The sequence below is a fragment of the Neomonachus schauinslandi genome, chromosome 11, assembly GCF_002201575.2.
Source record: "Neomonachus schauinslandi chromosome 11, ASM220157v2, whole genome shotgun sequence".
NCBI lineage: Eukaryota > Metazoa > Chordata > Mammalia > Carnivora > Phocidae > Neomonachus > Neomonachus schauinslandi.
Window position 1 is genome coordinate 4,658,707 of NC_058413.1, and position 27,662 is coordinate 4,686,368.

Here is a 27,662-nt window from a genome sequence, read left to right on the forward strand (position 1 = left end):
TCTCTTTCAAAATTGTTTTGGCTACTGTACTTGCTTTGAATTTCCACATAAGTTTTAGAATTAGCTTGTTAATTTCTACAAAAACTCCTGCTTTGATTTTGATTGGAATTATATGGACACTCCACATCGTTCTGGGGAGAACTGACAACCCAACAATACTGAATTTTCTAATCCATGAACAAAGTAGCTCTCTCCATTTATTTAGGTAGTCTTTGAGTTCATCAGTATTAAGCGGTTTTCGGCATTAAATCCTGCACATTTTGTAAACAGATATACGTCCAAGTGTTTTCTTTTCTCTGCTATAGTAAATGGTATTTCATAAAAATTCCAAATTCCAGTTGTTGGTTGCTATTTTAAAGAAATACAACTAATTTTTTTTTATTCTTATGTTAATCCCCATACATTACACCATTAGTTTTAGATGAAGTGTTCCATGATTCATTGTTTGTGCATAACACCCAGTGCTCCATGCAGAATGTGCCCTCCTCAATACCCACCACCAGGCTAACCCATCCTCCCACCCCCCTCCCCTCTAGAACCCTCAGTTTGTTTTTCAGAGTCCATGGTCTCTCATGGTTTGTCTACCCCTCCGATTTCCCCCGCTTCATTCTTCCCCTCCCACTACCTTCTTCTTTTTTTTTTTTCTTAACATATATTGCATTATTTGTTTCAGAGGTACAGATCTGAGAGTCAACAGTCTTGCACAATTCACAGCGCTTACCAGAGCACATACCCTCCCCAGTGTCTATCAACCAGTCACCCCATCCCTCCCACCCCACCCCCCACTCCAGCAACCCTCAGTTTGTTTCCTGCGATTAAGAATTCCTCGTATCAGTGAGATCATATGATACATGTCTTTCTCTGTTTGACTTATTTCGCTCAACATAATACCCTCCAGTTCCATCCACGTCGTTGCAAATGGCAAGATCTCATTCCTTTTGATGGCTGCATAATATTCCATTGTATATATATGCCACATCTTCTTTATCCATTCATCTGTCGATGGACATCTTGGCTCTTTCCACAGTTTGGCTATTGTGGACATTGCTAAAGAAATACAACTAATCTTTGAATACTGACTTTATTATATCTTGCAATTTTGCTAAATTTACTTGTTAGTTCTAGGAGTTTTTTGTATATTCTTTAGGATTTTCTACAAAGACAATCCTGACCTCTGCGAACAGATTCAGTTTTCTATCTTCCTCTCCTGCCTTACTGCGCTGGCTGGGACCTCCTGCACGCGGCTGACTGGGACTGGCAATGGCAAAGATCCTTGCCATGTTTCTTGATTTTAGGGGATATCATTTCAGTCTCTGATCATTAAGAATGCTGTCAGCTATGAATTTTTTTGTAAAGGGGGCCTTATCAGTTTCTAAGATCCCATCCATTACTAACTTACTAAGAGGTTTTTATCATAAAGGAATTTACTGAAATGACCAGATGACTTTTCTTCTTTAATCTGTTAATATGAGTTACACTGATTTTTTACTGAGACTTTATTTTTATAGAGCAGTTTTAAGTTCATAGCAAAGTGAAGGGGAAGGTACAGAGATTGTCTCCCCCATTACCAACTACCCCTCCTCACCCCCAGAGTGGCACATCCGTTTCAATCACTGAACCAACAATGACATGACATAATCATTACCCAAAGTCTACAGTTAACCATCATGGTTCATTTTTTGGTGTTGTGCATTCCAGGGATTTACACAAAGGTATAATGACACGTATCCATCACTATGGTATCATACTATTTTCACTTCCCGAAAAGTCCTCTGTGCTCTGCCTATTCATCTCCCCACTGCCAACCCCTGATCTTTTCATGGTCTCCACAGCTCTGCCTTTTCCTCAAAGGCATATAGTTGGAATCATATAGTTGTAGCCTTTGCATTGGCTTCTTTCACTTAGTAATATACATTTAAGGTTCTTTCATGTCTTCTGAAGGCTTGACAGCTCATTCTTTTTAGCACTGAGTAGTATTTGTTTGGATATACCATGGTTTATTTATCTACTCACCTACTGAAGGACATCTTGGTTGCTTCCAAGTTTTGACAAGTGTGGATAAAACTGCCATAAACATCCATGTGCAGGTTTTTGTGTGAATATCAGTTTTCAGCTCCTTTCGGTGAATACCAAGGAGCTGGATAATAGTTTTGTGAAAAACTGTCAAACTGTCTTCTACAGTGACCATACCATTTTGTGTTCCCACCAGCCACAAATTAAGAGTTCCTCTTGATCTACAATTTCACCTGCATTTGGTGTTGTCAATGTTCTGAATTTTGATCATTCTCACGATTGATTTGTGAAGGATGAATGAGCCTTGTATTCCCAAGATAAACCATAGTTGGTCATGATATATTATCTTTTTAATATATTGCTGGATTTAATTTGCTAATACTTCCTTGGAGGAATTCTGCATCTAAGCTCTTGTGGAATCTTGCTAGTTTTCTTCCCTGTAATATTTTGGTCTAGTTTCAAAGTAATCATGGTCTCATAAAAAGAGCTGGAAAATGTCCTCTCTTCCATATTCTTGTAGAGTCCTTAGCTCTTTGGCAGAATTCACCAACAAAGCCAATCTGGGCTGAGAGTTTTCTTTGTTTGAAGCTTTTAAAAAGGAATTAAATTTTGTCTAGACGTCTAAGACGGTTTATGCAAGCTACTACTTTCTGGAATGAGCTTTGGCAGTACTACTCCTATAAGGAAGCTATCCGTTTCCTCTAACCCACTGAAATCGTCTACCAATTTGTTTACAGTATTCTCTTACTATTATTCTTTTAATGTCTGTAAGAATGCAGTTACGGCCCCTCTTTTGTTCCTGTAAAGTGTAATGTGTATCTTTTCTACATTTTCTTAATCTGGCTAGAGCTGATTTTATTGATTTTTTCAAAGAAGCAACTTTTAGGTCTCACTGATTTTCTGTATTATCTTTCCCTCCTCAATCTCTTTGATTTCTGCTCTTATCTTCATTATTTCCTTCCTTCTGCTCACTTTGGGTTCATCTGCTCTTCCTTTACTAGTTTCTTAAGGTGGGAGTTTAGATCGCGGACACAAAACTTTGTCTTCCTTTCTTAATTAATATAAACATTTAATACTAGAACTTTCCCTCTACCGCTTTCACTACATTCCACAAAACCTGACATGCCCTATTTCCATTATCAGTTGAAAACATTTTCTTATTTCTCTTGTCATTTCCTCTTCGACCCCGGGGTTATTTAAAGTGTGTTGCTTTCATTCCCAAATATCTGGGGATATTCCAGCAATCTTTTTCATTGATTTCTAGTTTAAGCCCATTATGGTCTGAATAAATACCGTGTATATTATTTTAATTCATTACGGTTTGTTTGATGGCTGAGAATCTGGTCTATCCTGATAAAAGTTCCATGTACACTTGAAAAGACTGTGCACCAGGACGTGGCTGGGGGAAGGCTCTGCAAGTGTCACTCATGTCAGCTAGGCTGCCACTGCTGTTCTCGTCTTCTGTATTCTCACTGGGTTTCTCTCTAGATGCTATGTTGATTTTTTTTTTTTTTTTAAGATTTTATTTATTTATTTGACAGAGAGAGACACAGCCAGAGAGGGAACACAAGCAGGGGGAGTGGGAGAGGGAGAAGCAGGCTCCCCGCAGAGCAGGGAGCCCGATGCGGGACTCGATCCCAGGACCCTGGGATCATGACCTGAGCTGAAGGCAGTCGCTTAACCAACTGAGCCACCCAGGCGCCCGCTATGTTGATTTCTAGTAGAACCGTCTCCTATTGACAGAAAAACTGCAAAGGTGGTACAGAGCATTCCCACATAACCCACACCCAGCTTCCCATTATTAATATCTTACACTAGTTAATTAATAAACCAATGTTGATACATAAATCCATACTTTATTCAGATTTCCTTCGTTTTTACCTAAAGTCCTTTCTTCATTTCAGAATCCCACCTAACACATCACATTATATTAGTTGTGATGTCTCCTCGGCCTCCTCTTGGCTGTGACAGTTACTCAGACTTCACTGGTTAGATATTTTGCGGAATGTCCCTTAACTGGAATTTGTCTTAGGTTTTCCTCATCACAGGGTCTCTGAGAGGAAGACCACACAGGTAAGATGTCATTTTCACTACACCATGACAAGAGTGCAAACTGTCAACACAACTTATCATTGGCTAGTCACTTTATCTGGCTGAGGAAGTGTCTGTCAGAGTCACTGTCAAGATGCTCTTTTTGTTATCTTTCCATACAGAACTCTTTGGAAGGAAGTCATGGTGTACGGACACTGTAGAGTGGCCAGTTTGTTCTTCCTCCTTGAGGAGGGAGCATCTACACAAACTATTTGAAATTCTTCTGCAGGGGAGATGTCTCTTCTCCATTTATTTGTATCAGTATGAGCTAACGAATACTTTGTACTTTGGGTTCTAAGACAACACAGCTTTATTTTATTGTACAAATTATTATGCTGCTGCTGTTGTTGATTGTGTCAATCAGCTCTGGCCAATGGAAGCTCTTTCAGCTGGCTCCTGTGTTTCTCTGACAGAACCCCTGCCTCCAGGGGTGGGGTTTTGTAGGGCTTTTAATACTTCCTTATTTTTGTACTGTATGATGCTCTAGGCTCCTCTTGCCCCTGTCGTAAAACTGGCCATTTCTCCAAGGAGCCCTGGGTCCTTTTCCTGGAGAATGGTATGAGAAACCAAGATCTGGGCACTCATCCTTGTTCCCAGTGGCATGTCATTACTTCTAGACTCTTGTAGCCCACAAAGCGAGTCTTTTTGGTTGAACTCTTTGTGGCTCAGTGTGGGTAATTTCTAATGTCCCGTACTGATTCTTTCCTTGAGTCGGCCCAAGTTCACCAATAAGCCCATAAGCATTCTTCATTTCTGCTGTGGTGTTTAGTTCTAGCATTTCCATATATCTTCCCTCTCTCTGCTAAAATTCCCCGCCAGTTCACATACTGTCCATTTTCCCCACAATCCTTTAACATATTTAATCAGTTATTTTAAATTCTCTGTCAGACAGTTCCAGCATTTTTAAATTTCGTTCTATTGACTACTCGTGCTCATGAGCTTTTTTGGGATTCTTTTTACCTTGTTTGTCTTGCAATTTTGGGCTAAAAGGTGGACAAGTTGTGTAGGGTAGTAGAAACCGATATAAACATTATTTCTGGAATGAACACATCTCTTATTCTCTAGACCTTTAGTGTGGGGTTTAAATCAATCTTAAGGTGAGCAGCTGAACTAGGTTTGCTAGGACTGATTTCCCTCAGCGTGTTAGACTTCAAATGTGTCTCAAGTTACTCTGTATTTATACTTAGGGCTGGTTTGTCAACTTTTTCCCCACGTCACTCTTTAGCTTACTCTTAGCTAAAGTTCTTCCCTGTAAGCTTGCTCCTGTGCCTGATAAAAGTCTCCCCCTACACCAGCCTTTCCTCTTATCAGCTGGCTGCTGTTACTGGAGGTCTGGTGGAATGGAACAGTGGGGAGAAAGGCCACTGTTCTGCTTTAGGCTGTCTTAGGCAGCTGAAGGGTCCCTAGCTCTCACTGACCCTGCTTCAGTGGTAGGGGATCTCTCTAACAGTTGGGGCCCAGAACGTGTCCCTGCCTCTCCCATGGGCTAGAGGATTTTTTCTGGTCCGTTTTTCCCACTGCAAATGGTCTTCACCTGTGTCTTTATGACTAAAGGATTTCCTTAATGGCCTAAGGACTTCGTTCAGCAGGTGCTAGAGGAAGGATTATGGTGGGGACTCGTGCATTTTCCCCAAAGGCTGCTGCTCTGTTTCCTGAGGCCCATTCTTCAAGGGAAGCTTTTTCTGGCCTCTTGCCCTGCCCCGCCACCACCGTTTCCCCAAGAAGAGCTTACAGGTGTGTGCATATTCCCCTGGCGTCTACAGCTTTTAGGTTTCTTTGCCCTCCTTGTCCCCTAGGGAGATTTGGGAGTTACCTAGCCTACTATTGTCCTGCATTTATGGAAAACGTATCTGAACTCTTAATTTCACCAAGATGAAAAATGAAACTATGAAAGTACCCCAGTTCCTTGGTGTAAGGTAAGAGCTAATATATACTAACTTACCCCTTTTCTCCTTATTTCTTGAGTTTTATTAAAATAATCTAAAATGTATTATTTGTTTCCAACATGTAACTTATTCAACTATTCATTTATTCATTCTGAACATTTAACCATCACATTCATATTAATAATTTACAAACCCTATCCATTTCCTTTATCATCACTTTTATGAATATTACTCCTTTAAGTTCTTTAACTTATTTTCTATTGGGTTTTGGTCAAGTCCATCTTCAGGTACTTCACGCCGAGAACAGAAGCCTGATGGAACGCTGAGGTCGCTGAGGTCGCAGAGACCGGGGAAGGCCTGCTCTGCCCTCCACGTCCCAGCAGTCAGCAGCAGTGAGCCAGGGGCACAGTCCTGCCCTCCGCTTTCCGTCTTTATTTAGCTTCACAAATGAGATGCCTGGCAATCTGATTTGCTTTGTAGTTAACCCGTTTTTTCTTATCCAAGTATTTCTAGGATTTGTCCTTTCTTCTTGGGATTCATAAATCTCATCAGGAAAAGGCTAAAATGTGAGTGCCACCCTCCCTTTTAAATTTAATCTTGAGTATAGCATTTGATCACTTTCTGATCTGAAGACAAGTTCCTTCTGGTCAAAAATTTCCTTCTATTGTTTCTCTTATTGTTGTATCTTCTCTGCTCTAGATTGTACAATTATGTGTTTTCTTTCTTCCATTTGCAAAGATGTACCTTTTTTCTCAGATTTATTCCTTTCTCAAGTCAGGGTATTTGACAGAAGCCTCACAGCACAGCACCATTTCAGATGCTTTCAAACCATGTGAAGAGATGGTGCAACTGTTGTGAAGCATGAGGAGCAAGATGACAGGCCTGCACCACCTGATTACTACCTTCATCCCTGGTTACGTTCTTTAAAATAGAATTTGCAGTAGAAGATACAAACACAGTCAAAATTGCAGACAATCCCCAAATTACAAGATCTTTGAAGCGGTGTTGCCAAACTGCCTTCCATTACCACAGACCAAATATTAGACATACTGGGAATAGAGATAAAGGAATTTGGGAAGTGGAATGATTGTGTTCACTACTTTGCCAGAAACCAAAATGACATCATGAAAAGTACATCCAGAAACCTTGGATGGCCGAAATTTTCATATGCTGACAGCAGCCTCCTCTGTCCTCTCCAAGCCCTCTGGTTTACTGGAGAAATCTAACAGTGAGTGAGAAAATACGAATTCCAATCCATACACCACATATTCCTGGAGTGCTCACATATACATACCTCTTCAAATCCTCACGCTCCAGGGAACAATTGGAAAATTCTGACAATTAGTAAGTGAATTAGCACTGGACATAAACTGTACAGAGTAATATGACAAACATCATCTGGCTGGCCCAGGGCACATACATGGGAAAAGCAGACAATATTTCTGATTCTGAAACACTTGGCACAATTTTTCCTTAAAGGCCGCAAGCCACCTGCCTACCCATTTTAAAACAGCCTCACAAACTGCAGTGCCCTCACATATGAAATCCCCAAAGAACCAATCTGAAGCCTCAAGTTAGCTTGTGTAGAAAAGAATCACAAGACAGAAAGCGTCCCTGAATTGCCACTTGGGAGGGGAGAGAGCTGCCCACTGACCAGGAGGAACACCTATTTTCATTTCATAATCAAGAAATACGCTTCTCTTGTGTTACATGTTTTATTTGTGACACCACTTGTTATAGCTAGCTACCTTCTCATAACTACTACAAATAACTAAACACTGCCAGTGAACAGTGCTCATCAAACGCTATCTTCAACTGTATCCCTATATCCCACGCTCACACGAAACTAACTCAGAGTTCACATATGGTGGAGACTCAGCACCTGCGATTCAAGGGCATGAGATTGTAGCTAATCAACCAACAACTTTTAGTTTCTAGAAAATCTCAAAGCAAAACAAAATGGCTCAGCATTTGTAAGACAAAAGGAAAGCTTACGTGGGCCGCCGTGTCTCAAGTAAAGTCAGCAGTATCTGGATTGCACTGACTATGGCAGATTCATTTTTCTCCTTGTGGAAAATATTTGATAGAAGCTGCTCTATAATTTCTTGCCTAGGGAAACAAACCAACAGTCAAGTGCTAACTGTAACATCCATTACCAGTAACGCCAGAGAAGAAGAGCATGGCAGCAGTCAGGCAAGTACTCTACAAGAGCTCAGCCGCACTTGGTCAGATCTGTTTCGTTTCACAATATTTTATTTTTAATACATTTATTAAACCAGACAAGTGATCCTGCTTATTATAAAACCTAACTCTCCGACATGTATTCCCCTACTCCCTCCCCTCAGCAGAATCACCTGGGCCCTGCTTGCCTTTGTCAATCTTGTTGAGAGCCAACAAGTATTTCAAGACTGGAAGTCACCTCCCACTCAGACCGGGTGCTGGTGGTGGTGGCTGTGGGTGGTAAGATTTGGAACTCTTCACCCCACAAAAGGAGGGGAATTTTTCAAAAAGCCTAATTAGAACCCACAAATGTCTTCCCACAAAGGCATTAATGTATAATTAAGATCTAAAACACGTAAAAGATCAATTGTTGCATTTACCCTCTAATTAAAATTTGGTAAATCAAAATAACATGGTAGCAATGAAGTAGATTTGCCTGAACTATTGCCCAAAATGTATTCTCTATAGGCACACTCGTTTTTGCTGGTTATCATATCGTTTTTGTCCATCAGTAGGATGGACATTACACACTCAACCCATGATGAATATAAAACACAAGGGTAACTTGTTAGGTAAATTTATATGGACACTCTCAAGGAAGATCTCGGTTTCTTAGGATCTCAGTAATTTTCAGAATCCAAGTGAATGAAACACTGGCATCTCCCTTACAGTGGGACACACAGCTGGGCTGTCCCTGTTGCTCCCCCAGCAGAGATGCCAGTTGTCCCGAAGTACAGCTGTGCTCACTGCATCCCAACATCCCCTTACCAGGCTAGGGCAGCAAGCAGGAGAGAATCTCTTTTTATTTGGGGGAAGCAAATAAAACTGGTATCTAACCTAACTTCAGAGCACCCCCACCCCCTGATGGAAGGAGCTTTCAAGTACTGCCAGACCAGCACTAAAATGGTGAGCCCTTTACCCAAAACAGCGCTATAAAAGTCACTCAACACATAGCAGTCTATAAAATAAATACTAGGTTTGGGACTGGGCTCTAGAAAACAGCCAGCTTTTTCATAGTAAATAGGTATGTATTTTTCAAAGAGCAGCCTCACGCCACGTAGAGGAGTACGGACACAGCATCCAACTGCAGATGTCCACCTTCTCGTTCCAGCGTAACGTTCTTACCGGAGAGTGCAATCACAGTTCCATAAATGCTGAAGCCTGAGGGAGTGGCTAACAAGGAGGCCCTCACTAGCTCAGGGCCTCATCAGTCGACTACATCCATGAAAGCATCCTACTAATGCACAAAAATGATATGACAGCCAGCAAAAATCTGATGGTCAAGATGTAACATAGTATAGTAGATGAACCATATTATGAGTCTTATCTAAACACACAAATATCACTCAATACAGAAGAAATCATGAACTGAAGGACTAAGCTATTCAAACATGATAAAATGAATGCCTTTGTATTCCTTAAATATTAAGGCATTTATTTACATGTGAGAGAAAATAGATTTACTTTCACATTTTAAAAAAACTGGAGTTCTTGGACGAGTGTTAGTAAACTCCCCATAAGAGCTGTGAGGGCACGAAGCACACAGGCCCCGGGGGGCCAGACCCCACATCTGGGAGGGCCCCGGCGGCACTGACACTCAGTGCTCACTGCTGACCAGTCTGGCATCCGGGGGGAACCTGCTGTCCCTGCCGGCCACTGTACTTGAACTAACCTGTCCTAAGTGTAAAATACACGCTGGATTTCCAAAACTGTGACAAAGAAAAGAATGTAGAATACCTCAGTAATTATTTTTTAAATGGGCATATGTTCAAATATTTTGTGTCAATTTGATTAAATAAAATATATTATTAAAATTAATTTCACCTATTTTTTACTCAAATGTGGCTACTAGATAATTTAAAATGACATCTGACTTTTATTTCTATTGGACAATGCTATCATGAACCATGAGATTGTTGGTATTCAAAAATTTTTAACATACTCAAATGGCAATTTTACATGGTTCAACCTAACACTACTATAATTACTAGTATTTAAATGTGGAATATCTTAGATGTACAAAGAGTACATATGCCATAATGCCAAGAATAACGGAAATGGGGAAGGAAAATGACATTTTACTTAGAAGCTGGTAATTTAAGTTTCCCTACTTCAGAGAATTAGTCAACTCCCTTCCTGGGAAAATACAACTCTACTTCTCAGATGACAGACTTTAAAAATGACACCATGTCTCTAATTTGTTCCTAGCTCATTTCACTGTGTGGATGCAGGTCAAATGTATGCCTGTGCTCAATGGCAAATATTCTTTCAGAGAATGTGTGAATCTAGAAAAGCTAGTACCCACGGGTTGGCCATTCACAAATTTCAAAACAGCACACCATCCTCAAGCTATTTTCCACCCAAACATGAGATGGCTGCTCACAAGGAATTGTCATGAAAAATAAGGGCAGAGCAGTACAAAGACAAAAAACATACAAGACTTGTAACCCTTCAAATCAGGTCTGGTCAGGTTACCCCTAGCCAGCTGCAAAGGTATAGTAAACCCCAAGAAGAGCTTCTGGTAAAAATCCTTGACTACAATGGGTCAAATTAGTCTGTGTTTCAGACTATTCTTCACCAAAGACCTGCAGAGCAGTAACCACAGCCATGATGCGCTACCCCATCTTATGACGGCTTTACGGAACTCTAGTTTACAGCTATTTGAAGAGTTCGAGGTCTACGTATAAATGTCATTTATTTACATTTTTACCCTGCAGGTCTCCACTGGGCATCAAAAATAGCTGAGATCAGATAAGCCGGTTCTCCTACCTTCTCCCCCACCCAAGGGTATTGAGCAGGGTCATGATTCCCCCAGATGGAAGACTTACCAACCACTCATACTGGTAACACATCAAATAGCATCAATTAAAAAAAAAAAAAAAGAACAGGAACAGAGTTTTAAACATACTTTTCTAGAGTGGCAAGCAGGGGATCTGGTTCTGTACTGTTCTGAATTTGTAACATCTGGTCTCTGCTCAGGCGAACAATTTCACAAAGTGACTGTGAAGCATTTGAATGCCGCTAAAGGAAAAAAGTACAATTTTAACCATAAAACACATCAAATGTCAAATTTATAACAAAACGTTAGTGAGGACATTGCTTAAGAAGTAACACAAATCAACACTGGCCATAAGAAGCTGCAGTGAGTAAAAAGTCAAGCTCAGTAGAAGTAACATAGGTAAACACAAGAGTATTTCGTTGTGCCAGGCTAATGAGCTTCACATAACAATACTGCACAGTACAGACCACTACGTGTAGGTACATGGGATCAAAGTTCTGGCAAGGAAAAATTTCTACAACTGAGAACTTGAAAAAAAAATACACCCCCAAAATACAGCTGACCTTTGAACAACATGGGTTAGAACCACACAAGTTCACTTCCACGTGGATTTTCTCAATATGGTATAGTACTTATTTAAATGGATTTTCTCTCATGATTGTCTTAACATTTTCTTTTCTCTAGCTTGCTTTACTGTAAGAATATGGTATGTAATACATATACAAAATATGTGTTAACTGATGGTTTACCTTATTAGTAAGGCTTATGGCTAATGGGCTATCAACAGTTAGGTTTTATGGAGTCAAAAGTTTTACATGGATTTTCGATTTCATAGGGGGTTGGTAACCCTAACCCCTATGTTGTTCAAAGGTCAACTGTATATATTTTTATCAGCATAGAAGCTGATAAATCAGCTTTTAAATCAGCACTGATTAAAAAAAAAAAAGACAAATACAGCTTTCTGGAATATACCGATGGGTAAGAAATGTTGCATCTTCTCCCAATGTACCGTGTGTTTACCTTACAGGAAAGGTCTAAAATCTCAGCACCTGAATGCATTATAGTCTGCGGCATGTGGCACTGAGCGCAGCCCGCAGATGGAGCAGTTACACAGCCGGTTCAGGTGGACCGTGATACTACGGCACAGATGACAACACACAGCAGGGTATCAAAACCCACTGACTAGAATTAGGAACCTAACATTTCCCTGGTCAGTATGATTTTAGCATACAATTTATCACTTAATACAAAAGAGAAGTATCGAAAGGATTGTCCAGAGACAAAATTAACTTTCTTGCAAGTCAAGTCAAGAAGCTAATGCTCCAAATGCTTTGTCCTTAAAAAAAAAAAAAAAGAAGAAGAAGAAGAGCTGCAGACTTGGGCTTCTCCTTTATCAGTTTCTCCTGAGCCTTGCAGACAGATTTAATTTCCTGTTGAGCAATCATGTTCTTCTGTTTGAGAACTGAAAACCTAGTAATAGGCAAGCCTTGTCCACGGACATGTATTCCCTGTGAATGAGACAGGCCAGGCTCCTGTCATCACTCTCCAAGGCCCCCAGTGGCCACACTTACATCACACGGGAAACGTGCTCAGGAACCGTCCAACTCCCCCGGCCACAGGAGGCGTTATTAGCCCAACCAGACTGCAGGCTCCCTCTAAGCAGGACTTCTCCCACTGCAGCCCCCGATACGGGCACACACTGGGATGTGTTCTGAATGTTAACAGGAGCAATACTGCAGGGGGGCACCAGATGCACTGTCCCAAGGGGAAGATGGGGAATCAACAGCACCTTTAATGATTAACTTTTTTGGGGGGGGGGGAGCTGTTTTAGATAAATTCCAGGTATCAGAAGTTTTTGAATACACCCAAGGAGAAGGGGCTAAATCAAGCTTTATGAGCAAGAATATCCTCTGGTTACACACTTTTCCCTTTGTACTATTCCTCCATGGTCTCACTCTTCAATCTAACTGGCAACCTAAGGCACACAAGAAGGTCCCCTGACCTTCCCATGACATATCTGCCCATCTACTTTAAATCACCTCCTTCACAGAGAGTAGCCTGAGCCGCAGAGCTGTCATGTCCACAGGCAGAAATGGCTAAACATGGGCAATTCCACAGGGCTCAGGCCGCCACAGAAGGCGGCAACAAGAGGAGCGGCAGAGCTGACAGCTTCCTCCACAGGGGCCAATGGGCCAGTCCTGGGGACCCCACCCAAACAGGCATCCCCTCAGCACAGAGCTCAGTCTTCAAACTCTGGAGCAGCTTCAATCCTTTTGCCAAGTCAATCCCCAGCTCCCGTGACAAAGCCAAACCTGTCAGTGCCAGAAGCCAGGCCAAGAAGTACGAGCGCCAAGGGCCCAACAACACTCTAGGGGTTTAACGGTGGCAAAGACGCCGATGTGCTGCCTGGACAGTGTAGCCAGAACAGAAAACACAAGTGCAGATGTGGCCTCACCATCTGGGCTAACGATGTGTATACGAGGAAAAAGAAGTGGGACGGAGAGGGTCTGTAACAAAGGCAAGCAGATTCAGCACAAAATCCCAAGCTCCAGAAGATCGTGCTAGAACCAGGGCCTGCTATTTTCCACATTTCTGAAAAGGTTGAGCATCAGCAAAATGTAGTATTTTTTAAAAACCTTTAGTGCTTAGAAAAGTGTCAACTTTAAGAATGCCAGATTATACCTGTCCTCTACCTTCATGTCTCATACAATTATGCTCTATGCCCAAATAAACTCGGTTCCATTTTTTTAAAAAAAATCAAGGTTACAGTCACACAAGAGAACTTACATCTTCTTCTTGCGATGGATGAACTATTTCCACAAGTCTCTGGATAATTTGCTCCTCATTTAACCACTGTAAAACACATTGTAGAGGTAATCATAGCAATGCGTGGCTCTTGTTCAAGCCCCAATGAAGATTAACATACTTGGAAATATCCATCACATTTTAAGTAGAATGTTACAGGTTTCTCTGGACTTTGAACACTACAGGAAATTAAAAGTCCCCCAAGGAAAATGCCAGTGAATATTATTATTTAAACAGTAGCCAACAGTACCAACTATGCCCCAAATTATAATTCCCACATACAAAAATTCTAACATCAGCTTCTTAGCCACAGGGTAATTCTCAGACACTAAGCACTAAAAGGGTCTGTATTTTGTTTGGGGCGTGCACGCGCGTGTGCGTGTGTAATTTATATATTTTCTGTAAGACAGTATTCACCCTAAGACAGCATCAGAGGGGCGCTTGGGTGGTTCAGTCGGTTAAGCCCCCAGATTAGGGCTCTAGTCAGGATCTCAGGGTCAGGCTCTGCCCTCAGAGGAAAGTCGGCTTGAGATCCTCTCTCTCCCTCTGCCCGTCCCCACTCCCCCGCACGTGTGTGCTCTCTCTCTCTCAAATAATCTTAAAAAAAAAAAAAGCTTCAGAAAGACTGAGAAAAACAGTATTTAGTTTTAGACTCCAAAACCAAAACAGCCACAGGAAACACGGGGGGCAGGGCACCGTAGCAGGAGAGTTCATCTGCCCTGTCACGAGTTAGTAAAGAGCTAGTATCCTGCCTAGGACAAACTCTTTCTCATCTACATGTGAAGTACTGACGTGAATGAAAATAGGAAGAGAAGAATAAGGGAGAATAAGTATCAGCTAGTAGACTGTTAGGCAGGAACAGAAGCAACATAATAAACAAGGCACTTACAACCAAGAAAGGACACAAAAACAAAAACAACCTCAAAACAAAACCCAAAGGTTAAAGGGAAATTGGAGGGGACAGCGGAGGCATGGGGCTGGGTGGCAAGAAATCAAACACAATTTGCTAAGGGCACAGCTGCCTGCTCCTTAAAGAGAAGGTGCCCAAGGAAAATGCAAACAAAGCTACTAGAGGGCACAAAGCTAGAGGTCCAACTTTACATTTTAAGATCAGTTTCAAAATGGGCACATGAATCACCCTCCTGGGGATCTTGCCAAAATGCAGACTTTGATTCAGTAGGGCAGAGGTGAGACCTGAGTCCTCAGGTGACACTTGGGGCCACACTTTAGTAGCAATGGGCAGGGGGGTCATGACCACCAAGGGAGAAGGAAGGAAACTTTGTGGGCTATGAAAGGATCAGCCCCTCACTCCTACTGCCTCCAGAGCCATTAATAAGCACTTATTCCCCCATGACGGGCACCCAAATCAAAGCTTCTAACTACCCTTCCCCCAACCTAAGCCTTTACTATCACTACATCCCTCCAGAAGCGCATCTATTCCTTTAGAAATGGCCCTAAAATTCAACCCAGAAGTGACCAAAGGAATTCTAAGAAACTATACTTAATAATTTCTGCCTAGAGCAATCCAAATATAAAGGTGACCCCTCTCATTGCCCTCAACAATCTTTCCTGGAATCCTCAACATCTTCTGAGAAAAGATATCCACAAAAACATACCTAAAAGGAACCAGCACCCCAATTTAGGGTCCCTTCCCACAGGCAACTCCAGGACATTCACTAGGTATCCTCAGCTGGTGTCCTCACAATGACCATGGTTCTCAGGAGACTTCTGCCTGGTTCTACAGACCCAGCCCTGACCCCATCCCCTTTACACAAACACATGCCTGGGCATGCCTGCTCACCTCAGCAGAACATGCCTTTCCTGGAATACCACCTGACAGACCCTCCTGCCTCTCCTCTGGTTCTTTGAGTCTTTAATTAAAATCAGTATTTCCAATAAAACTAATTTCAAAGGAATGAGTGTTAGGGTTCGAGGCTGAGTATTAAGGATGGAGTGGGTTGGGGAAGGTTCTGGAAGAAGGCAGTGAAGAGAATGAGAGAGGAGGAGACAGAAGACAAGACGGGGCAAAGATAAGAGCCCGTGAGAAACCTCATCTTCCAGTTACTCACACTCTCCCTCTTCCCGCCCAAATTCCACTTAAGACAGCTCTTCAAGAGGCGCACATATCCTAAAATATCCATCTACCAAAATTTTAAAGTAAGTGTGCTTTTGGAGATAAGCCCCATTCTCCTTCTCCTTCTATGATCCTAACTACCCACAAGAGGAACGTTACCCTGAAGGCTGATTTCCTGGAAACACCCAAACCCATCCTTGCAGCCATGACCCTGCGGTGTAGTCACGCTCTCAAGATCGATGCCTCATGGCATCCTCAGATGAGATTTGTAACTCCCTGTCTTCTGCTCTTACCACCAGACCAGTTTTAAACACATTTTCAACCCATTCCACTGCCCCACTCCCACTGAAAATCAAACCGGCAAAGGGTAAAGAACCCCTCACAAAGAAACATCCCAGGCACCTCCGGATGTGCACATCTCGAAAACGAATCCTGCAAAATTGTAATCTCTTCCTACCTTGGAACCACCTTCCTTCCCCACCCTGCCCTCCTCCCCACCCCCCCCAGTTCCTCAGACAACCTTCGCCTCCTCCCAACCCCCTGGAATCCCTCCCAGCACCCAGCAGCCCTGTCGGCTCCTGGGCCACTCCCCGCCCCGGCGCAGGAGTCCTAATTCTACTCACATTCAGCACATCTTGCCTGGGCTGCGGAGGCTCGATGCACGTCAGGAGCCTGAGCAATAAATCCATGATGGCCGAAGTTCCTATGTGCTTTATTATAAGGTCTACAAAATCACGTTTCTTCTTTAAGAAATCCACAATCTAGAGGAGAACAAACCAAAACTCAAAGACACGTAACTGGGGAACTATCAACTTTAGAATGTATTCCACCCTGACCCCTCAAACTGCCCCCTCTCAAATCCCACCACCATCTTAAGTGGAGGAATGGCAAATGCTGAGTTAGTAATCAGATGTAAATTTGGAAAGCCTGCTAATTGTGAGAGTATGCAAAACCCCTTGGGGAAAAAAACTCCCAAATTATCACACATTTCCTCATATAAATACACTATAATAGAATCTTTTATTTCTGTTCACTTTCATTATTAGTTTTCAAAGAATAAGGATAAATAATTTAATACCCTATAAAGAGCACTAGAATATACCATTAAACAGTTTATGGACATAAAGCAAGTCCATTAGACTGCACTAAAATGCAGAATAAATATTCAAAATCCTCATTAGTCCCTACCAAGTAAGAAAAATAATTCAAAACATCAAGTGTTTTTAAGTCAGTCTAAGCGGCTAACTCACCTGCTCCAGCAACATCACATGTGGGTTTGAGGTCAGCTGTTCACCTGACCCGATTAACACAAGGAGGGTGAGTGGGGAAGAGACGGGCAGCTATACAGAAGGGACACGAGAAGTTACAACTGCCACCTGGGTCTCTCTTCTGTGCAAGAAGAGGGAGAGCGTTCTGTCCTGCACACCCTTGTGGGCCTTCTGTCCGTCTGCACCAAGTGTCTCTTCGAAAGTCCCAGAAGCAGCGCGGCCAGTGTGGCAGCAGCTAAGTCTCACCAAACTCTATCGAGAAGCCCTCGAGGTGGGGTTGCCCCACTCAGCGTTCTAGACAAGGAAACCAAGGCGCAGACCAGTTAGGTATCTTGCTAGAGCCAAACCGTGGCTGCCCTGAGGTTTAAACTTAGATCTGTTTGCCACAAAAGCCACCAATCCTGCCATCAGCCCACATGAAGAAGTCCACTGAGCCAGAGAGGACAAAAATTGCTTCACGCTATCCGGTGCAAATGGAGGTGCAACTATCCCAGGCCGCTCCTCTGAACAGGGAGCTTAAACGTCACCATATAAACCTTCAAGAAGTCAGATACAACTATTCCACTCACAACTGAGTCACACAGTAGTTTTTAAAAGCACAGCAGAGTAGAAAAGAGGAAAAAGTCAGACGTGACCAACATACCGCGTGCTTCAGCGGCAAAAGTGCCAGCTCAGGAGCCCAAAGGCACAAACCAGAGCCAGCGCTGTGGACAGAACAGCAAAGACAGCAAGATGTCCTCAATGGAGGACGACACCTGAGATGCGAACCTTCCCGGCACTGAAGGGACCCCAGGGCTGGATGGCCTGGGCCATGAGCCGATGAACAACTGCATCAGGTAAGCCAGGCTGAGTCTCCAGTTTCCTCATTACCTGCAGCTGCATGCATCCTCACTCACGTCTCACGGGAGGGGAAACCTTCATCTACACTCTCAGTTCTCCAACAGAGAGAGAGGTGTTAGGTTTGACCTTTTCCTAGAGCTAGAAGAGCGAGGGTGACTGAATCCTCCCATTCTCATTCCAAGAGTCCTAAGCCAAGAAGCACAAGGAACCACGGAGTGAGCAGGCCCCTTTCCCAGCACTTCATCGGCAGATGCCATCCCCGTGCATGGGCACGTCTGACCCGGAAGGCCAGCACAAACACTCAGCGTCCCAGAAAGCTTCACGTATTCCCACATATATCAAAGGTATGGTGAGAACCGGAGCCCCTGAATCTGGGCTCCCCTAGCATGGAGTGAAAAGAAAATGCATGATGGAGGTGGAAGGCCTAAGTCAGTAACGGCTACAACCATCTGAAAGGCCAGTACCTCAGGCTGATGGGACGGTGTGCACTTGCTAGAATGTCAGCAGTTACCGTTATTTCTCACCAGAAAGTGGAAGAGGGAAAGACAGCCTGTATTACAGTAATCATGATTTGGGGATTATTATCTAAGAAAAAAGAATCTCAATTCCAATACCTTCAGGAGGATAATCCTGCCTAATTAAGAACACGAAAGAACAATCTTGTCTTTATAAAATAAAACATGCATCCACTTTGCCTTGGCAAAGGACAGACATACTGGGCCTAAAATAGCCCCATCGCTCCATGTCTGCTGATGGCAAGGACAGGTCATGGAGCCTGTTCTCCACCAGGGAGGAGGCCAGGCCTGGACGGTTGGACCAACTGCAGCCCTGGCATCACACCCTTGCTCGCTGCACTCTGGCAGGTCTATTTGTAACTTGGACGCTCTCGTTGCTCCTTGGGTGCCTGTTTCCAGAAGTGGATCCTATCTCCTGGTAAGCACATCCTTCTGTACACCAGTATCCACTAGAGCAGTGACTCTCAAGTTTTAGTATGCATCAGAATCATCTAGAAGACTTATTAAAAATCCCAGATCGCTGGGCCCCACCCTCAGAGTGTCTGATTCATTAAGCGTGAGGTGGGGCTTACAAACTTGCATTTCTAATAAATTCTCAGGTGGTACTCATGCTGCTGGTCAAGAAACCATACTTTGAGAACCACTACACATACACTAGGTCCTTGGAAAATCAATTTCCCAAGGGTATCTGAGTTGTTTAAGAACAAAACAGATGTAGGGGTGGGGAGAGGAAGGGGAGGAGAGGGAGGGGGCAGTTCCCTCCACAGTAAAGTAGGATTTTCTGCTCAGCACTACTGGACAGGAACAGCAGTCTAAACAGAGACGTCTGGAGGCGCCTGGGTGGCTCAGTTGGGTAAGTGTCTGACTTTGGCTCAGGTCATGATCTCAGGGTCATGGGATCGAGCCCAACTTGGGCTCCGTGCTCAGCAAGGAGTCTGCTTCTCCCTCTGCCCCTCCCCTAGCTCATGCTCGCGCTCTCCCTTGCTCTCTCTCTCTCTCTCAAATAAATAAATAAAACCTTAAAAAATAATAATAAAAGCATAAACAGAGACATCTCAAGCTAAACACTTAAGTTTTCGAGTGGACTCAAAATAGAAAATAATCACCATCTGTATAAACTAATCATCAATTACATTTATGGAAAAGCTTGATTCAAAGCCTCATTTGTGTTGCGCGCATCATTAGGGGAAAGAAAAAAAAAAACAACTGTCGCTTCCCCAGTCGCTACAACTCCACTCACACCTTCAACCACTCAGTATGAGCCACGGCACTCGCCACCTTCACAACTGGACACCCCACGTTCTCATGCTTTTAACTATTTGTCAAAAGAGGAAACCGAAGTACTTACTACAACGCTGAGTTGTGAGGCACTTAGAAGAGTATGTCAAGTTAGAACACAGTCATGAACGTGTAAGGCAGTGTTAAGTCAGTATATTTAAAATACACTCCTCTCCAGAACCTGGACTTAAGGTACACTCAGAACACAATTACTGGGGGATCATCTCAGGGGGATGATCAGCCCTAATACTTACCTTCTGGAAAATGGTATTTACCTGTTCTGGTTTTCTGCTGATAAGAATACTGAGCACCTTGCTGAAGAAACTGGCAAGTAGTGGGTTCAAGGGGGAGTCGTTTAGGAGGAAGCTATATAACCTCATGAGCAAGGACTCGTCTTCTCCCAGCCTATCGTTCATCTGGGAGACATCAGAAGTGAGCAACTCACAAGATATATTTGGGTACCTAGAAGAACAGGACACTTGTATCATCATCTGTGTTAACAGTTTCATTACAGAAAGTAAAACACAAATCAGAAAGGCTTCCTAAAATTTTGTGAAAAATAACAAAATCACCTCTGGGAATTAGAAAACCATTTCAATCCATTCTGTCCAACCTCTAGATTAAAGTGAATTTTCTACTGTACCTAAAAACTTACTTCTAAACCAGCTTTAACAGGATATACATTCCCCAACAAAACTAGAGCACACCTAGGGCTTGGGAGCCTGGGGAGGCGGCACTGCAGGGCAAGGCGTGGGCCACCTCCGGCCACAGCCATCAGGCCTCGGAGGCCTGCTCCAGCAGGAAGCTCCAGCAGGAAGCGGCAGAGCTTGGAGGACGACAGTGGGGGACGCTGGTTTCCAGAGAACTGCACTACGCACGGCTAAGTACTCAAGACACATTCAGGTTCCAACACCGGCCACCTCTATTTTCACATGGGTTGCAAATGGTGCTAAAAAGCTGCTTTGGGGGAGCTTATCAAGTGTTCAGTCTATATTACGCCTTAAGAGAACCAATGTTCTAACATAGGGAAGTGGAGAACAAGACATCAGCCCAAGTCACCCAAGTCGGAAAGCTGTGTACAAAACCCAAGCTCTCCACGCCAGCCTGCCCAGGTCTTCCAGGGATAAGCCCACCATCAGGGCTCACTGCAGTGGGACACAGACCTCCACCACTGACCCCACAGCTCTGGAAAGAGCTGCACCCCTAAAGCATGCTTGCCTTTGACCCCCAGAGCACTCCCTCTCTGAAAACCAGACAGCTAATCCATTTTTTCCACAATTTCTCTTCTGTTTTCAACAGCAACAAATGCAGACTCCGAGGCCGGCCCACAAGACACCCTCCGCTGCCCCCGAGTTCACTTCTCTGCTCTTTACTCCTCCCTGTCAAGCAGCCAGGATCCAGGACCAACTCATCATCTGGAGCGGCAAGTCAAAGGCCGGCTAGACAGGGAGGTGACAAAACAGCCACAAGTTGCTATGGGACAGGAGAGAGGCGAGGACTGTCGTCTGGAACACAGACAACACCCCTCGAGGCATCCGCGACAAGCAAGGGCGGCCTGCTGTGAGGCCCCTGGCTTGAGAGGCCACAGCCCCTGAGAGGGTCTGGTGTGAGGTCGGAAGACGGAACAGTGGGAGAATGTCCCCAAGTGAACCTTTGTAGGGAGGAAGAGAACGGAAAAGAAAGACAACAGAACTGGCAGGTGTGTGGGCATGAAGAGCATATTATCAAATAGCTGTCTTCTGTGGCTCGAATTAAAAGTCTTTCTTTCTTACTTTATGGAACATGTTACGATGCTGTAACGTAAAGCCGCCATTATGCCAGGGGCAGGATAATGCAGTGGGTGCAGGTGTGGCTTCTGGACTCACACCACTAGGTTCAGACTCTGTCTCTACCACTTACAAGCTGCATGACCTTGGACAAGTTACTTAACCTCCCTGGGCCTCAGTTTGCAAGTCTGCAAAATTAAGACAACAGCCTTTACCTCATGGGGAAGGATAACACAAAATACTGAGTAGGAGGCCCGGAATAAATGAAAGCTAGCTGTTTTTATTCCTCTTTATTTTCTACTTTATAAAACTCCCAAAATGCTGCTGTGGGGGGTGGGGGGTGCATTGTCTCAACTGTCCCGATTTGAAACTGCTGGCAAATAAAGCACTGGCAAACCAATGCATAGGGTGTAGTCTCCAAATTCTGACACACGAGGTCTAGAACGGGGCATGGGCATCTAAAACATTTTTTTCATGAATTTTTCACATATTTTTCCACAGTGACTGAGACATATAATCTACATAAAGAAGCATGAATATGGGGCCTGGGCACTATACATAACACTCAAGGTCCTGGTTACGGACAGGCTGGGGCTCCTCTCTCTCTCCTAAACATTAAACAAGCTTCTAAAGCACCCAAAGACCCCCTCCATTTCACCCCGTGGCAAGCCTTCCCCCTCCCCCACGCATGCTCTGACCTCAATTTCTTCGTGAGAACACGGAAGCAATCAGAAGAGAATTGCACCCCAACCTGCATCTAGGCGTCTTCCTCCTCCCTATCCATAGAGCCAACTCCTAAAGGCGCCCTCCACCTGTCCTTTTTACCAGACGGTCTCCCACCTACTCAGGCACGGCACATCCCTGGGTGGCCCACTCCCTCTGTTCGTCATTTCCCTCCGTGCTGCATGGCTCTCACCAGCATACAAACGTCGCACTATTTCTCCCACCAGGGATAAAAACACCACCACACCTCTTCTGACTCCCATCTGCCTGCAACACCCACTTTCTCTCTCTGCTCCTTTTCCAGGAGACTCTTGAAAGAGCTGTCTCTGCTTTGTCCCCGGTTCTTCCTCAAAGGCGTTCCAGCCAGGCTTTCACCTCCACCATCGCAGAGAACCACACTGATGGGGCCACGTGCTCTGTGCTGCAAACACCCGTGGTCACGTGGCCTGTCAAGGGCGGCCCCCAACCTGGTTGTCCCATCTCTCCTTCCTGAAGCCTGGCTTCTCTTGGCTTTCAGGGTGACAGCCCCTCCTGGTTCTCCTCCTCCCTGCAGCCCCTCTGCAGTCCCTCTGTAGGAACCTTGACCCAACCAACAGCATCTTAGCTTTAGGACTTATTATACTACTTAAGGACCTATTCTCAAAGTTCTGCTAAATTATTTAGAACTGAGGTATCTGTCATTAAGATTAAAAAGGTTAGCGCAAAATGTTTAAATACCTTGTATAGGATCATTGACTTAGAACAGTGATGAGTTCAAGCCATGTGTGTAACTAATACAAAGTTATGAGATTCACAAAATACAGCACTCTATCACCCAGACTCTATAAACATTAGTTTAAATTTCCTGAGATGACGACAGGTCAACCTTAACTCCAGAAAGCTTTCAGATCCCATCTGCAATACCCCTCTGCGTTCCAGCCGTGTGTATCGTGTATCTTACGCATAGCTGGGGCTCCGTCCCCACCGAACTTCAGCAGAGAACTCATCTGCCCAGCGCAAGTCATGCTCCCCCAAAATGGCACCACCCAAAAGGCCATGTGTCCAGGGAGGCACACCTGCTCTCTCAACCTCAAAGGCAGCACAAAGAAAGCGCTGGCCAAGGCAATACTACAAAAGCCATGACTACTTTTTGGTAACATAAGCACCCTCCCTAAGGTGTGGTGTGCCCATTCTTCCCAGTTAAAGAGGTATTAGCTTCAATCAGCCGGTGAGGAAACCAACCCCAGAAGGGTAAGCCCTCTGGCTCAAGTTCTCTAAGAGGGGAGTGCGACACCCCTTCAGGTGGGCTGGATGCAAAGCCCACAGCACATCGGCTCCTACCAGGATGAGCCCCACGAGAAGTCGCACCCACACGTCCTGGTTCACTGGGAAGGGAATTGCAAAACAGCAAAGTATCTGTCTTCTGGGGGTTGGGAGTACGCTAGTCTTCCTGCTGCCAAATTCCTTTCCTCTTCTTTTTCAGGGCATTGAACTGAGTGGAGGCTAATGCTACCTGCCAATCTTAATGGCCAGCAGAGAACATAACCTCACCTCCTTGACAGTCCAAGCCACCAGGAACCTGAAAGCATTAATAAGTTTTATTTCTTTGGCAGCAAAATTCTCCCCACAAAGAAATAAAAAGATATCTGAAAAGAGGAAGATACTGGGGGAGAAAGGGCAAAGAATAATCTACCAAAAGCCTTAATTCTTCCTATTCCATTAAGTTTGTTTAATGAATAATCAATGACTTTTTGTTCCTGAATCTGTCCGATTTTCTGGGGAGGAGGGAAAGAGTCAAATACTTCAAACAGAGTTGGATACGGGAAGAGAGTTCACTGAAACCCCAATACTTTGCATGCACGTGGAGTGCTCACAAAGGGTTTCCAGGCATGTGCAGTCCAAGTGTCGGAAGAGACAGTCATGAAGGGCCCGCCGGGCACTACTTCTCTGCTCTGAGCAGAGCAAACTAGTGGGGAGGACGTAAACCTGCTACAGTGATCCAAGGGGCTAGCTACTTCAATTTAGCTCCACTGATGTTCCCCAAGACCCATTCCCTTATCTTAACAAAAGTCAGAATTTCTTGTACCAGTAACAGTCTTCATAACCCAAGCTCTGGCTTAGATGTGCCATGTGATCTGGGGCAGTCACATAATTTCTACCTTCCTATTTGCAAAGAAGAGAAAATACTTACTTGAATCGTCTATTTTCAGAAACTTCTTCACTGTTTATAAAGCACTTTGCCCTTCCACAAAGCCTCCTGACTGCAATTTAGAACGCTCATTTTAAAAACCCTGTGATTTCACTGGACTCAGTTCTAGAACGGATTAAATGCTCCAATGAGTCTGTCACCCTTGACCATCTTGACACTCTAAATGGTCTACAACAGCCCTGGGGAATTGCCGGACAACAAGAATAATATTCTACCCCCACTTCACTTCAGTCCCACCCTAAAGAGAAGATTGAATTTTCTTACTTGTATCTGATCTTTTCATCCATGTCTTGAGGTGGTTCTTCTATAATGAATGAGACTAAATCTTCGAGACATTCTGCTTTTAACAGAAACTCTATAAGTTTGCGGTTCTGAGCTTTACATTCCTGTAAAACATCTTCCTCATCCATTAACTCCTTCAGTGTTACATCTTCTCTTTCTAGAAGTGTGTCTATGTGGGATGATGAATGAAGATCAAATTTCCAAAACATGCTGGTCTAAACAAAATGCAGAGAGTATTTCAAATAAAATTTCAACTTCACATATTAATTTTTCAAATTTTAATTGAGTTTTACAATCTAAAATGCCAACTTGAGTCACATAAGTAAAATAAGTGTCATATTGAACCTATAAAATACTTTCTAAGTAAGTAAAATCGGCAGGATTTTTCCTTCTCAGAAAATAGTTTTATTGGTAACAAAAAATTTTGACTTAAAAATGCTGAAAGAATGCTTAAACTTGGGTTGATTTTAACCTACAATATTAACCCATCCACACTTTGTTAATAATTTAACGCTGGGAGGGGCACCTGGGTGGCTTAGTCGGGTAAGTGTCCGACTCTTGATCTCGGCTCAGGTCTTGATCTCACGGCCATGAGTTTGAGCCCCAATACTTAAAAAAAAAAGAATTTAATGCTGGGAAAGGAAGAAAGAAAACCCTTTCTTACAGTTGAAGAACATTCTTACGCAGAAGTTATATCTTCAAGCAACAAATGACAAGCACTGTGACCTAAGTATCGAGCATTCTTCAGAATACTAAAGAATTACACTAGCATTTTCAGCCACTGAGAGCAGTTTCGCAGCCGAAAGTCATAAAATGATAAAATCTGCGCCATTCTTAATAAAGAAACTAAACAAGTGGAACCTAGTTCTTGACGAATGAGGGAAACCAACATCCTCAGTTATCAGGAAAAGCAATGGACATTAACAGGGCCACATATACGTATATTCTTTCCTTCTCTTCCTCCCACCCACCCTTCCTCAACCAGTGAGGACAGGAAGTTTGTTTTCTTCAAGTTACAGCTAAAGAGGGTCCTGACCGGTCACAACCGGCAACAGGAAGCACAGGAGTCACTATGTCATCTGCAGCTGCCATGACAAGACATTTTCAAACGCCACTTTTGAGCAACACATGACAAGATGACAGCATCAAACAAAAGTCCTGATCAGGGACAGGACTATGCACAAGTCACTCCTATCTGTCAAAGATGCTCACTGCAGAACCCCTGACACAGGGTTTGGTAAGACAGACCTTCTGACTTCATGTAACCCCCAAACCTACAGACCAACTGCAGCTTTACTATCCACCCAGTAGAGCGGCTCCTGTTACCGTTATCACCAAAAAACATGTTAAAATCCACATGTGCTCATGTAAAATCCTGTGTTGGAAGAGCTTAGGTAGAAGGAAGGAAGCTGCAAAGGTCATAACCTATGTATAGCACACATATTACATTTTGAGAAGGATTTATTTTTGCTAAATCACCCATATTAGATCAGGTAGGAATATACCCTGATTTAGTATTTTCATGAACATCTGTTCAAAAAAATATTTTAAAAATCAGACATCATGGAGGACAAATGTTATGTATACAGCCAGTCATACTGATCAATCCAGGAATAGAAGAAGAAAGATGCATGCACGGCAGGTCACTCAAGAGCCTGTAGAAGTATATGCACTTCACCTGACTTCACTATTACGTATATAATCAACACAGTCTGAAATATAAGCAAAGTTTTAAGGAATCTTAACAAAAAAGGACTCCTTAAGAGACCAAGTTTTAGGTAAGATTATGAAATATGGTGTTATAAAAGTTGTCCCTGCTTCAAAAAAAGCTTTCAATGTTTCAAAAGATACATATGGCCATATACTCACATCCAGTCAGCAGCAGCAGGAAGACAGTTAGGAATGAAGCTACTGTGACAGTTCACCTAAACCGGACTGGCAACGCCTCACTCTGGAGGCACCTGTAAGTGGAACTGTCCGCCACAAAGCTCAATGGAGGACACGAGTACAAGGCACAGCCATCTCTCTCCTCTGAACGATCAGGCCACTAATTATGTACACAAGACCTAGAACACGCTAAAAAAGCAGGGTCACAACGCCCAGCATGGTCAGCAACCACCCACATGCTAGGCCTCTGGCCTTCAAGACCAGGAGCAGGCAGAGTGCTCCCTGGGAGTGTAACACTTTTGTTGGTGAAGGACAGAAACACATCCTTCCAACACAAGAGCAATCTGCTTCTACTTCTAAGGCAGTTACTAAGGAAATAAGGGCAAAGGTGATATATCCCTAATAAGAATGGAACTTTAGGGAAAAAGATGGTGGTAATAAAACCATAAATGATCTTTTGGTTTTCAAACTGTGCAAAATGGCAAACAAACAAAAGAGATGTTATTATGCCCGTTTATCCTCATCAAACAAGGAGGGAAAAAAAGACACAAGGAGAGCAAAAGAGAACTCCAAAGGAGGAAAGAAAGGAGCTTTCCAAAGTAACGCCGTCAGCACAGTCTCCAGTGCTTCTGGTGGAGCAATGTGGCTCATTTATCTGGGAGTTTAAGACTGCAAATCCTAAAAACAGCACATGCTACCACTCTGCCTCCCTCTTGCTACTGAAGTGTACGAGGATGCAAACAGCTGTGTTCACACACAGACACAACACACAAGTCACAGGCTATATTTGGATTCCACGCATGTATCAACCTGCACGGTTTTTAGGAGTAGATGCAGGCACCCAGGACAGACAGTGCAGCTCCAGTTCAGCTCAAGGAGCAAAAGCATCTTATTGAACTCCAAAAACATCATCATCCACGTCAGTACACCTTGTCTTCAAAGTCAATCATGGAAATTTTGATTTCCATCCAAATTCATCCATCCCGGGATGTCTACAAATTGACAAAAGAGTTCATTTTCTTATTTTTTTTAACGTTTTAAAAAATA

At 43.5% G+C, this 27,662-nt stretch overlaps 1 protein-coding gene across 7 annotated transcripts in view; it reads right to left on the reverse strand.

Moving 5' to 3' along the window:
* Positions 1–27,662, reverse strand: part of PPP6R3 (protein phosphatase 6 regulatory subunit 3) — a 94,343-nt gene that overhangs the window by 49,815 nt on the left and 16,866 nt on the right. For all 7 annotated transcript variants that reach the window (XM_044919469.1, XM_021685587.2, XM_021685586.1 and 4 more), the window contains exons 2-7: positions 24,711–24,943; positions 20,045–20,231; positions 16,492–16,629; positions 13,777–13,842; positions 11,119–11,231; positions 7,986–8,099 (exon numbers count right to left, since the gene is read on the reverse strand). In XM_044919469.1, coding sequence (XP_044775404.1) covers positions 7,986–8,099; positions 11,119–11,231; positions 13,777–13,842; positions 16,492–16,629; positions 20,045–20,231; positions 24,711–24,937 — 845 coding nt within the window. In that variant the 5' untranslated portion in view covers positions 24,938–24,943. The remainder of the gene's footprint in view (positions 1–7,985; positions 8,100–11,118; positions 11,232–13,776; positions 13,843–16,491; positions 16,630–20,044; positions 20,232–24,710; positions 24,944–27,662) is intronic.